This window comes from Microtus ochrogaster, chromosome 5 (genome assembly GCF_000317375.1).
Source record: "Microtus ochrogaster isolate Prairie Vole_2 chromosome 5, MicOch1.0, whole genome shotgun sequence".
NCBI classification, from domain to species: domain Eukaryota; kingdom Metazoa; phylum Chordata; class Mammalia; order Rodentia; family Cricetidae; genus Microtus; species Microtus ochrogaster.
In genome coordinates this window covers 76,073,449-76,086,975 of record NC_022012.1, presented here as the reverse complement: position 1 = coordinate 76,086,975, position 13,527 = coordinate 76,073,449, and the positions used below count along the sequence as shown (strand labels likewise).

Genomic DNA, 13,527 nt, shown 5'->3' with positions numbered 1-13,527 from the left:
CAGTCCCCACCTGTCTCCTGTCCAGCTGGCCAATGAGCTTCCAGGAGTCTCTTGCTGTGGGAGCGCTGGGATTGCAGGCAAATGCTCCCACATCCAGCATTACATGGGTTCTCGGGGTCTGAACACTCAGGTCCTCGTGTGTGCACAGCTGTACCTAGCAAGTCCCTTACCCAAGCCCCTGCCTGTGTTTCCATAAGCCACTGAAGGCTGCAGCTGGCTTTTAAGAAGTACTGTGTCTGGCAGCATGGATCCTGCTGGCTTCTCACCATTCCAGGGGGTGAGGAGGTGAGGGGTGTGGGGAGAAGGGTGGGCTTCGGATCCTACCACCCAGCCCAGCCCTAACCCAGCAGAGGAAGGCTCACCCTGTCATGGGCACTCCAGGAAGCCATTACCACAATAGGCTCAGCTCTCTGCTGTGTCGGGCTCTTACAAGGACCTCAGTTTCCTCAGCTCAGGCACACCCTACATGTGTCACTGTGACAGGGAACAACTTACTCACCAGAGGGTCACCTTTCCCTAACCTGCTGCTTCCTTCCCCTGTTTTCCTCAATCTTCCTGATGTAGACACTTGGGAAATTTCAGGTGACCCACCCAGCATGATGTGTCTAAACAGAAACAGGCCCAGCTCACAGCCCCTGCTCTGCAAAACAAAGGGCCCAGGGGTTCCCCAGGGTTAATCTCTGGGCACCATGCCCAGCTGGGGCTCTGTCCTGCCTTTGGGCCTTGTCTCTCAGGTCACTGCACCGCTGATTTTGAGAAGTTCATTCTTCCCCAGACCTGAGCTGGGGCCTGAGCGGGGAAGAAAATGGAAGCCATAACCAGATGTGGTACAGTTTCTCTGCATAATAATTTCATAACAAGTCCTTTCATAGACATACCTGTAATCTTGAGATGTCCCCATCTTTTTCTAGAAAGCACCCTGCTGGCTAGAATTACATCAGCTTGATATAAGCTATAGTCGTCTGAGAGAAGAGGACCGCAGCTGAGAAAATGTCTCCAGAAGAGGCTAACCCTGGGGAACCAACCCCTGGGCCCTTTGTTTTGCAGAGCAGGGGCTGTGGGCAAGCCTGTAGCGCATTTTCTTTCTTAGCGATGGGTGTGAGAGGGCCCAGCCCATTGTAGGTGCGACCATCATTGGGCTGGTGGTCCTGGGTTCTCTAAAAAAGCAGGCTCAGCAAGCCATGAGGAATAAACCAAGTTAATGCCCCTCCATGGCCTCTGCATCCACTCCTGCCTCCAGGCTCCTGCCCTGTTTGAGTTCCTGTCCTAACTTCCCTCAGTGATGGACTATGATGTGGAAGTATTAGCCAAACAAACCCCTTCTCCCCAATCTGCTGATCATGGTTTCATTGCAGAAATGGTAACCCTAACTAAGACAACACTCTCGGTGTTCTGATCTCCATTCTGCATTTGGGGTACCTAGTCACCAATCACAAAGGGTGCGGCTTTTGCTACCTCGACAGCCCCCTTCTGCATGCCCTTCAGCCTGCGGCTCTCCTGCACCACACACCTCTGACTGTTCTGTGAAGGTTGCTCCCAAGCTCCTGATGCCCCTCCTCAGCTCTTCTGACATCTCATTTTGCACTCCTGAGAAGTCTCCTCTGCTGTCACTTTCAGCATCTCTACCTCCTGGCCACTGTGCCCATAACCCTATCCTCCTCCTGGCCTCAGGCTCTTGTCTTCTGTCCCCAGTGTCCCCTTCTGCCTGTGTCTCTGGCTCTTTTCTGAGCCAGGGTCCTCTCTCTACCCAATCCACCCACTCCTATGATGTCAGCCAAACCTTCAGTGGCATTCCAGAATGGACTTGCTGGAACGGTCAGTGGGTAAGGGAGAGAAGTACCTAGCAGTCTTTGTGGGAAGGACAGTCTTTGTGGACCCCTTCCTATGGGCTTCCTGGAGGTCTTGCTATGCTGCTCACCACAGAACTTGGGGGGATGGGGCTTCACACAGGTACCGTGTGCTCTCTATCAATGCCTTGGACTAACAGCAAACACAAAGCAATAGTTACAACTTCCTGCCTTGGGCCGCTGCCTCCCTGACTTCCCAGGGAGGTTCCATGGAGCATAGAGACCTCTGGCAGTTCTCTCTAGGCCCATCACACCTCATCAGGGCAGGCCTCCTTATGGTCCCTGTCCTGTGCACACAGGTCCACAGCCACTTCTTGAAACGGCCTTTCGCATTTCTCTAGCGTGTGAACCTTAGCTTCTCTTAGGACGCCCACCAACTATTTGGGTTTCTTTCTGGTTTTCCTCCAGGAACGTCTCATCAAATTTATACGCTATATAGTGGTCAGATTTCCTCTATGATGGTGCTATTAGGATCTTACCACAACCCCTCCAGCATACCCGCAACCTCCTGCTGTGTGGGCAGGGAAGCAGAGTGACATTGCATTCAAGACTCAGCTGCACCTTGCCCCTGCCCTTCCTGCTAGCTGATAACCACATTGGTGACTTCCTCGGAGCACACCTGCTCCTCCATCTGCAATGTCCCTCATCTCTCATCTCGTTCTATTTTCCAATATCCACCTGGCCCAAGGTGAGTCTGGGCTGAGTCTGCCCAGCACATTGCTTATGGCTTCCTCTTGGGCATAGTCCCCGCTTCTATGCCTGCTCCCTCAGCTCCATAGGGAAATACAGGAGTGGTCATGTTGTGACCATGTTTCTAGCAGGGCTCTAGACCAATGGTTCTCAACCCACGGGTCTCAACCCCCTTGGGAGGTGTCAAACAACCCTTTCATGGGGGTCACCTGAGACTATCAGGAAACACCAATATTTCTATTACGATTCTTAACAGCAACCAAATTACAGTTATAGAGTAGAAACAAAGATAATTTTATGGTTGGGGGTTACAATATAACGACTATATTATAGGGCCACAGCATTAGAAGTGTTGAGAATGACTGCCCGGATCCTAGCATCTACACAGGGTATGGATCGAGGAGGCTCTCCTGAGCTGTGACATGAAAAGTGACCACGCTTCTGCCATGGTTATGAAGACCAGCCCTCGGGGTACCCCGAAGGGCTCCCAGGAAACACTTGTCCCGTCATTATTCTGCCCTGGCTCACCCTCCTCCCAGCCTGCACCCCAGGTCGAAGATTTAAATGCACGTGAGGGATCCTAAGTCAGAAAATTCTAGCCTGAGGCTGTTGCCACCGGCAGACTGGTCTGTGACCTTGAAGGCTTTCCCAGTGGCACCTGCCTGAACACTTAAGGTGAAATGGCTCCAGAAATAAATCTAAAGCAGCTCATCCCCAAAGCTGGACGCCTCTGATCGGCCTTTAGTGGCATCTAGTCTTGGTTTGTTTTCAATAACTCGGTCCTCCACTATCAAGAATGTGACCTTCCCTCAGCCAAGCTCCTCGAGATTACACTCCAAAGATTTAAACTGTATCTCAAAGTCATATTTTGCTCCGTCCACCCGTCGGCACTTTTCAAAGACTCTTTACGTGTTTCCCAGTGTTACGAATGAGGAGTTTTCGCCAACATTATCGGCCAAGGTCTTGAAATAAATGGGCACACCAGCCCATCCAGTGTGTTCTGCTCCAAAGTGTCCCACCACGATCAACTGCTTTTCCTGGGCCAGAGAGCAAGTGCCAGCCTTAACCCCAGTCCCGCCCCGCCCCCAATGAACCCAAACTACAGACCAGAATATCCAAAGCTACCTTTGATAAAAACACAGACATCTCATCTGTTCTGAGCCCTTCTGCCGTTTCTAGCCCCAAGGACTCCTGAAGAGTCTCCCTCCCCGACACTGGAAGGATGCTGGCAGGCTGGCAGGGTGACCCTCAGAATGCTGACCTGTGTCCAACAGCTGAAGATTGTTGTGGGAACAGTGGGGTCAGCTGATAGAAACATCGTGAGATAGTACAGTGATAATCAAGACTTCCAAATGGAGAAACACATTTGTAGAGGATCAGACGGGCCATGGTTTCAGTGGCACAGTACACATGTATACACTGCCCCACAAACACCAGACAGACCATGATAAAACAGTTGTGCTGGGCAGTGTGATCGTGGGCACATTGCTTTTTCCCCAAATTCCTTATATGTTGCTGCTTTAATAACAAGTTATTATGAGATGATAAACTCAGCTGAAATCCCACCATGTGTCTGAAACAAGCTTCTGGGAGCCGGGGGCTGAGTCTGGGCAGCCGCCTGTGGCTTTGCCCCAAGCCACACACATGCGTTTGGCTGGCTGAGGCCCCGTCTCCTGGGCCTAAGGTCTGGGAGATTTCGTTCACTCACGTCTGAATGCCGCCCAGGGGAAACACGAACCCCAGCATAGGCTGTCTTTCCTGACACCACTGATCTCGGGTTTCCCTGTTCCGAGGTGACCCCAGGATCACTGTAACCAGAAACCCCATGGGTTAAGCTGGGCTGGTGGTGACGGAGGGGGTCAGGGCTCACCTTCACTGTCCCTTCCCACTCAGGCAATCAGCTGAGCTACAGCCAGGAGTGGGACGGCCCCCAGCTTACCGATGAATACTCACCCAAGTTATTGTGTGCTGGGGACATCGGATTCGGGGATAGGTTTGGAGAGCCTGCAAGGTGATACGCAGTTGTAAGATGTTGGAGTATTCTACAGTTAAGACAGGATCCCTCACCATGCCATAAGGAAGCCCTGGACCAAACCTTAAGCAACCCAGCCTTGACCTGGCCTTATACACTCCCCGCCACACATCTAGGCATGCTGCCCTCTCTGTGGAATGGGTGGATTGAGTAACCAGCCTTAGAGGGCCCCTCCAGCACAGGCCATGGTGGGCTCGGCTAGGCCAGCGCACACACCTGCCCTCAGGGACAGCTGACTATCCTGAGGAAATGAAAGGGTAAAGATACACATTCCCGTGCCTCACAGCCCGGTACTGTGGAGGGGCAGCCTTCCTCTCTCCCTCCCACACTGCCCAACTCCACAGTCTAGCTCTAAGGTACCTGAGATCACCTCAGGAAATTCACAGACCCAGCCTCAAAAATCCTGCAACTCAGCAACTGACTTGATACTTTGTGCAAGGCAGGATTCCACCGAATTCACACTCTGATCTTCTCTCTGCCCCGGCTACCAAGAAAAATCACACTCACTCACACACACACACACACACACACACACACACGCACGCACGCACGCACGCACACACGCACGTACACACCAGTCTTCAAAGAAAGCCAGTGGCGGCCTTTCCACAGGGTCCCATCCCACCCTCCTTTGTTCCCGCGTGCCTTGGAGTGCAGTTACTTATTTATGAATGTCTTGCAGCCTGGCCCCACCCCCTGACATCCACCAGACCTTGAGGCTGAGCCCTGAAGCTGCCTTGAGCTGTCCCTGGGGCTCTTTTATTTCATCCCAACAGAAGAGCTCTGAACTCTGAGGGTAAAGACCAGGTCACAGGCTTTCTCTTCTCCCCTGTGGCAGCACCTGACCCGGTGGAGATAAGAAACAATTCTGGAGGCCATAATGGTGCTTGAAAAGCTTGCTACATAATAGCCATGACTTTGGCTGTGGTTTTGGTAAAAATATATTACATCATGGGGCCTTAATTTTTCCCCTGGTACAAAGAAGGGAATAATCATCTATTGAACTATATAAATTAAGTATAAGATGGTTACATTAAAAAAAAAAAAGATTAATGCCAGGATTGGCATACAGGAAACAAATAGTTGTTTCCTATTTTGCAGTAGCTCAAATCGTGAAGGTCAAGGTTATTCTGAAAGGGCACATTTGCTGCCAGGCAAGACCTGAGGGTGACTTTGGAGACCCTCAGACCAGAGACACCTCCACACCTCACCTGATAGAGAAGATAAGCCCATTAGCAATTGGACTAGGAGCCAAACAGGCTACTTTGAGGAAAACCAAGGGACAAAGAGAGACCTTTGCCCATCCATGCCTAGGTTAGCTGGGTACACAAACCCTGGGCCCCCAGAGCTTTGCATGGAGAAAGGGAGAGATAGGAGAGGGACACGGTATAATGGGACAGAAAGACAATGAAGGGCACAAGCAGATTGGAGCCAGTGAAAGCATGCCTGACTAGTCCTCCCACATACAGACTTCTCTGATTATGTTTGTTTATAATGGTCATTCTATACACAGAGAAGGGGGGGGGACTGAGGAGAAGCTCTGCAGCTGGAGGGAGGCTGCCTAGCTGGCTCACTGCCCGTAGCTGCAAGTTTGCAGTGGTCACTTGGCACTGAGTATAGAAGGTCTCCCGTGCACTCAGCTGGGTCCATGCTGCCAGCCACAGGTCTGGATGGGTATGTCTGGGGACATGCTTGACCTAAAAGCACAATACCCCCGTGACTGTGCTTCTGCCTCATATGTAACCCTCTTCTACCCGCCTGTGGATTGTGTAAACTCTTGTGGTCTGTGCGTGAGGCAGCCCGCCATCGTGGGAACATCTGCTCTCTCCCTCCTCACCCACCACACAACGCTGAGCAGGTCCCGTGTGGCAGCTGGGGCTCTGTTCAAGAAGCTGCTCATTTGGAAGCAATTTGGTCCCATAACATATGACACAGGAAACATCTGGGACTGCAGCAAGAGAAAACTCGGCCCAGTCCCTCCCAGCAGGGGCATGCCGATCTCATTTGGCCACTACATTTGAAAAAAAAAAAATAACAGTTGCTTCTGGTGTCTTTGCTGGCCACCAGAAAGGGCTGTTCCTCCACGCAGGTTTTCCTCCCTGCTCACCTGCACTGCTCTGGGTGTGGGAGCCCTTCTCCCACCCTCTGCCAGCACCTCACCCACATGGCCAGGCTACACTGTCAGGAAAACAACTTTGTGCCCCTGTGGCACAGAGTATCTCCAGTGACGTACGAGGCACACGAGGAGTGCTCTATAGACAGCAGGCAGGCAGGAAAGCAGGGGGGCAGAAGGGAGGGGCAAGTCACCACTACTGACCTGCGTCCATGCTGTGGTTCATCTGGTGGTCACTAGTTTCTCCATCTTCACTCAGGTAGCCAGGGGGTGGGGTTTCTGGGGATTAGAAGGCAGGCAGCCCCATTAGAAGGAATGTAAGGCCTGGCCCTGGCGCTCCATGCATTCACTCCACCGCTGAGTGCAGAGTGCCTAGAAGAAAGCTGGGCCTCAAGGGCAGGTGTCAGCTCCTGGACTCTGCCATGCTCCGGCCTTTTCCAGCGCTGCCCTCTGCCTCCCAACCTGGATCCTAACACACCAACTCCCAAATCTGAAATGCCTTGCTCTAGGACCACGGTTTAGCTGGCTTGTCCCCATCCTTCAAGGTCAGGTAAAGAAGGGAGGCTTTAGGACATGCCTACTTTACCATCTCTGTCCTCTGGGAGCTGTGGCCTTGAGGCTGTCCCTGTGCAAGCTGGCTGTTCCTGCCACTGTTGTCTCTAGGGGATGTGGCTTAACTCCCCAGTGAGGCTGCCGTTCAGCGGTGGCGCCCTCAATGATCCATTTCTCGGAACTCGACCTCACCTTCCCACCCTGCCTTAGCCCTCCAAGGTCTGCCATCTGATAGGGAGTGGACAGCTTAACACCCCCCCCTCCCGGAGACCAGCACTACCTGCAAGGATCTGAGAAGCCAGACAGCTGGCCTCTGCATGCATGCGTTCTGACCCAAGACACGGGCCACAGCTAACCTCAGCCCAGTAAGCCAACCCAGAGAGCGAAAGCCACATCCAAATTAGAACACTCTAAAAGGAACACAGCTGGATCATTGCCCCAAAAGCAAAAAGTGGCCCTGACTGGCCCTAGCATGGCCAAGCACAGCTTTCCTGGATGCCCAGAGTGCCCGGCAGTGATTCACACATGATCTGCGTGTAGATGAGGGGCTTCCAGAAATGCTGGCCCATGACAATGAGGCACATTCTATTTACTGCCTCAACTCCCACTCTGCCCAGTCCGAAGCTCGGGGTACTTACAGGGCCCTCTGCTGCCTCATTCCACACTCTGCAGCGCACCCCGTACCCCTCAGGGACCCTGCCTGTGTGCCAGCCTTGTGGGCTGGGAGGGAGAGCAGAGACACAGTGTTGCTATTTCCGCTTTCAAAATAAATGACGGCACTGGAGCCCTGCAGAAGGGTCACAGGGTCTTCCATGCCAAGAAAAACATCGTTAGGGGAGTTTGGGCCACCGATCATTCCCGGTTGGGATATGGTTCATAATCAGGGCCCACGAGCCTGCTGTACGCACGATGACGTGGAGAGAATGGGGAAATGGCGCCATCCCTGCCAATGCCTACCTGGAATATTGCTTTGGGGCTCAATGCCAGCGGGGAAGTTAGTGTTCTCAGGGATGGAATGGCTGTAGTCATCCAGCGGGGGGAACTCGGCCGGGATCTCGGTGTGGCGTGGTACCAACACTGGAGGTAGAACTGTCCCCAAGGAAAACACAACAGAGGTGGGTCAGTGCCAGGACGCTGAAGTCCCAGTCCCCGAGGGCACCTTAGGCCCTCCAGAGTTGGTAGGACGGGGAGGGCAAGGCCACACACACACACATACCTGGTGTCTCTACTCTCTGATAGTGGTAAGGATTTACGCACACTTCATCCTTCTTCATGTTGAAGGCGAACTCACACAGCTCCATGGCCCGTAACTCATGGTGGCTGTGCAGGTCAGGCCATCGCCACAGGCGGCAGTAGATGACGTGGGGGAGCCCCTTCCGATGGGACACCTGCAGCCGGCCATCCAGTGACCTGCCATGTCAAAGAAGGGACAGAAGGTGTCAGTGGTGGAGGCTTGGATTGCTGACTCCCATCTCCGGCCCCCAACAGCTCCTGGGGAGTTCAAATTTGCTGGCAGACACTCTCAAGTTCTTTCCTCCCCCACACACAGGGGACCAGGAAATCAAAGCATCACAGCTAACTGTTCTTACTGGACATGTGCCCAGCTCCCAAAAGCAGCAAGGAGGCCCACCAAAGAAGGCCGAGGCTTCCCAGGCCAAAAGAAAGGCCTTGCATCCAGCAGACCCCAGAATTCTCCCAGCAGCAGCTCTCAAGGAAGGGAACCTGCCTGAGATACACTCAAGCAGGTACACCTGCCACCAATCTTGCCCTTGTAGAGACGACCACTGGACAGGGTAGAGTCTGACTGTTCCCCAGAAGCAGCAAATGGCCTCTGAGATGTTTACATGGGCTGTGTTCATGCACATGGATGAAAAAGGCAAATACTGTGATAAGTCTGACTGCGTGTGGCCCACAGGTTGCGGGGTGGGGGGGCAGGCCAGAGTAATGGAGGTAGGACTGCCTCTTCCATAAGAAGGCTTGTCCTAGGAGCTCCAGGTTAGGGGCATGATGCTTCTAGTAGCGGAGTCAAGCCAGCAGAGGGCCACTGCAAACTGATCCAACAGATTTTATGATGCTTTATAAGAGAGGGGGCTGGGTAGATGTGCCAACCAGAACCAAACAGGGTCCAACCAATCTCCAAGGCACTGGCCTGAAATGGGGAGGGACAAAGGTCAGTGCTGGGCTTGGTCACAGGGACTGGCCGAGAGCTGCTGACTAAGGGCCTGTAGAAGGATGTAATTACCTCCCCACCCTCCTGAGGCCCAGACCAAATAGCCCCTGCAGCTGAAAACAGTAATTACTGAGCCGAACAAGAGAGGACAGCCTGAGACTAGTCCTTGAGGCACAGAAGTCAGTCAGCCGGATGTGCAGCCAGAAGACCTGGAGATGTGGCTCACGCTCCTGACTCTGCAACCCTGGTCACCAGAACTCTCAACTGCTGCGTCTGTTACGATGGGGACAGTCTCCCCCCTTGCCTGATCTCTACTAGAAACTGCTTTACAAAGCTCCAGCCCATGGTGAGCATTCCTCTCAGTCACTGGTGACTGCGGTCATTCTCTAAGCCAGCCCTAGGCAAAGCGGCTGAGCTGTGGTGTTGACAAAGAGAAAGGGTGAGGGAAAGTGAAGACATAAAATCCTTCAGCTCTCCTCACTTTCTTTCAAAGCTACCGAATTCCCCAAAGATAAGGGAAGAGGCCACACTGACTCTTCAGGGTATGACAAAGGCCCTAGCACAGGACTGGCTGGATGCTGAGGTCACCTCTCTGGTGGGAAAGACGAGGACAGGAGAGAAGTGGCAGGAGAAGGATCATGCCAGCAGTGAGGAAGAATGGGCCCGACAGGCCCACCTGGATGGTGGGAGGGGTATCCTCTTGCTTTAAAAGTAACAAAGAGAGCTAGGGAGATGGGCAGCCAGCTGTGTCACAGGCGCGAGAACCTGCGTTCAGTCCTCGGAGCTCAAGGAAAAACAGCTGGCTATGGTAGCGCACTGAGGAGGCAGAAACAGCCAGATCTTGAGAGTCTGGTGACCACCCTGCCTCACCTTCCTGATGAGACCCAGGCCAATGTGACCCTGTCTCAAAAAACAAAAAAGTGGACAGCTGCCAGAGTTGTCTTCTGACAAACATGTGCATAGGTACTGCACACATCAGCATACCTGCACACACAAACCCATACAAATACATGCATACATGCATAGAAAATATAGTTCCAAAAAGCAAGAATGCTACCCTCATAAAAGCAATGTGGCAATGCACTCATAACTGACCAGCATACCCATGGGACCCAAGAAAGACCATACACAGTCACATATACATGAAGGCTGACTTTCAAAGAAGGGCCAAAGACACACCAGCTGGGAGAGGTGGACCTTTCAGTAGGCGGTGCTGGACCTACTGGAGAGCCACACCAAGAAAAGTGAACTTCAACCTACACCTTACACCTCTGTAGGAATGGAAGGTCAAAGAACAAAACTCAAAACTACAAAAACATCAAGTCAAGAGAGCCAGATGGTGGTGACATACGCCTTTAATCCCAGCACTCAGGAGGCAGAGGCAGGTTCAAGACCTGGTCTACAGAGCGAGTTCCAGGACAGCTAGAGCTGTTACACAGAGAAACTGTCTTGAAAAACAAACAAAAAAAAATCAAACAACAAAAAAGTCAAGACAAACTTTGTAAGATCTCTGTGACTTGAACAATAACTTCTCGGTTACTACACCAAAAGCAGAATCCATTAAAAATCCAAGTTCATATATCGATAACTAGGAAATCAGGGTAGAGGCTCCTGATCTGTAGACTTAAACAAAAATAACAGGTGACATTGGCAAAGACTAAATCTCACAGAGCGTCCGTTTCTAGGGTAAAAAATGCCAAAACAGCCGAATCTGGAATTAACAGGTGAATCATCTAGACAGATGCTAGTCTGCGAATTTGAAGATGACAAGATGTTCTATTTCATTACTAAGTAGGAAAGTACAGGGGGTAGGGGACTAAAACTATAAATCTGTACAGTGGATTAAAACCACCAAGGGACTCTCCAGCTGGCTCAGCAGTTAAGAGCACTTATCATTCTTGCGAAGGTCCTGATTCCCAGCACTCACGCAGAGGTTCACAACCACCCATAATTCTAGTTCCTGAGGGTGGTATGCCTTTTCCTTGGGCCATGGAGTACACCATCGTACATAGACATGCGTGCAGGCAAAAATCCCACATAGGTAAAATAAAATATAACTACATATGATGAGATGCCACCACACAACTATGGGAACAGCTAAATTAAAAGGACTGTGTGTGCCTCTTGGTGACAACGGTGTGGAGCAACCGGAACTCGTATACGTCACTAACGGGAAACAGTGATACAGTGGCTCTGACCATTGGGGAGTTTTCTTCAAAGTCCAACGTAGAAACCTACTATACTAGTTTCTTTTTCAGTTGCTGTGATTAAATAATCTGAGATAAATTGTGATGGTCTGTCTAACGGTCAGTTTGACAAATATAGAGTCCCCTGGGAGATGGGTCTCTATGTATGCCTGTCACGGGGGTATTATCCTGACTGGGTTAACTGAGATCGGAGACCAGCCCGCTAAGGGTAGCACCATTCTCTGGGATGGGATCCTGAACTATTGAGAAGGAAAATGTGCGCGGGGAACAATCTTTATCTCTGTTTTCTTCCTGACCGTGTCTGCACTATGACCAGCTGCCTCAAGCGCCCGCCTCCTTGACTTCCCACCGCGATGGTCTGCACCCCACTCCTGGTTACAGCTTTTATCTTAGCTAATTAGTGGCTGTAATAAAGTACCTTGACAAAAGCATCCTAAGGAACAAATAGCTTCTTTTGGCTTCCGGAGACCTACAACCCCTTCACTGCAGAAGAGAAGACAAAGCAACAGGAACCCGAGATCAGGTGGTCATATTGTATCTATACTCAGGAAGCAGAGTGAACAGGAAGTGGGGCTAGGCTATAGGACCTCAAAACCTACCTCTAAGGACTTACTTCCTCCAGGGGGACTCTCCCTCCTAAAGGTTCCATATCCTTCCAGTGCTGTCAAAGCTTGAGACCAAGCGTTCAGACGTGTGAGCCTATAGAGTACATTTCATACTCAAGCCACAACACCTACCATAAGATCTACCTATTCTTCTTCTAAGCATTCCAAGAGAAACAAAGCAGTACGCCCACAAATGTACGGACACCTAAGTACTTTGCTACATCCACAAAGAGGATAACTGACAATATTGGCCTCTGGAGCAAGGCATGGATGGATCAAGGTCATGAGTGAAAGGAACTGGGTCGTTCTGTGTATGTAAAATTGTTATCGCTCGGTTTTTTATTTTCACACAGCTGTCACTCTAGCTTTGGTGATGGCAGATACGGTATAGTCCCCGGGCCAATTCAAACTTGTATGATCCTCTTGCCTCAACCTCCTAAGTGCTTGAACTACAGCCATGCATCACCACCATGCCCAGCAAGCTATGCCTGGAAGGTGAGGCATGCATGCAGAGACGGGAGGGATGGAGTTAGCAAGGGAGACCTTGGCGGGATACGGGCTCTATTTATTATTTTGACTGTGGTGGTATTATGGACAGACACGTGCTGAAATTTACCAAACAGCACACTTTGGGTATGCACAGTTGATTTGTAAATTATACCACAATTCCAAGGGGAGGGGGGCAAAGAAGACTTTGGACTTGCCTAAGCCTGGATTTGCCATTTCTGTGTCCAGCAATTCTATAAATTTGAGCAAACCTCAGCCTTCGTATTTTGTCTGAACTAGAAGTACCATTGACAGCCTCTTGAGAGGCCTGGGCGACACTCCATGCAGCCCTGGCGCCATGAGAACACATCAGACATCAGCAGCTTTCTGCATTAGCACCAAGGCTCCATACTGCCTCGCTCCCATGCATGATGCTAGGCTAAGGAAGGAGCCTAGCTGCTCAGAAGTCAGTCCTTCCTGGCTTGGGTGATCTAGGAGCGTAACAGGAGCAGCCACTATGGGGCTTCCTGTCACCCTGGTGCCTGTTTCTGGTTCATCTTAGGTGGTCTCCACCAGCACCATGCTGTATGGTTCATAAAGTAAGTCTCCAATGCTCTTGGCTCATTAAATCCAACCCCTTAGACCAGTCCAAAGCAAAGGTGGGACCCTAGAGCCACGCAGTCTGTACCAGGGCTGCAGCCAGAGGTCAGCTCTCCTAACTGCAAGGCTCTTGAGCACATGACCACCTGACCGGACTTACAAGAAGTCATCTGGTCCACGTCCCTGCTTCGAAGCCATAAAATCATTATATATATATATATATAT

At 51.3% G+C, this 13,527-nt stretch overlaps 1 protein-coding gene across 3 annotated transcripts in view; it reads right to left on the bottom strand.

The window, feature by feature from the left end:
- Smad3 (SMAD family member 3) overlaps nucleotides 1–13,527 on the bottom strand; it is a 110,936-nt gene that overhangs the window by 13,707 nt on the left and 83,702 nt on the right. For all 3 annotated transcript variants that reach the window (XR_003376937.1, XM_026779146.1, XM_005347784.2), the window contains exons 2-5: nucleotides 8,451–8,644; nucleotides 8,192–8,323; nucleotides 6,887–6,961; nucleotides 4,491–4,541 (exon numbers count right to left, since the gene is read on the bottom strand). Coding sequence is in view for 2 of the 3 variants with exons in the window: in XM_026779146.1 (XP_026634947.1) it covers nucleotides 4,491–4,541; nucleotides 6,887–6,961; nucleotides 8,192–8,323; nucleotides 8,451–8,644 (452 nt within the window). In the remaining variant the exon portion in view is untranslated. The remainder of the gene's footprint in view (nucleotides 1–4,490; nucleotides 4,542–6,886; nucleotides 6,962–8,191; nucleotides 8,324–8,450; nucleotides 8,645–13,527) is intronic.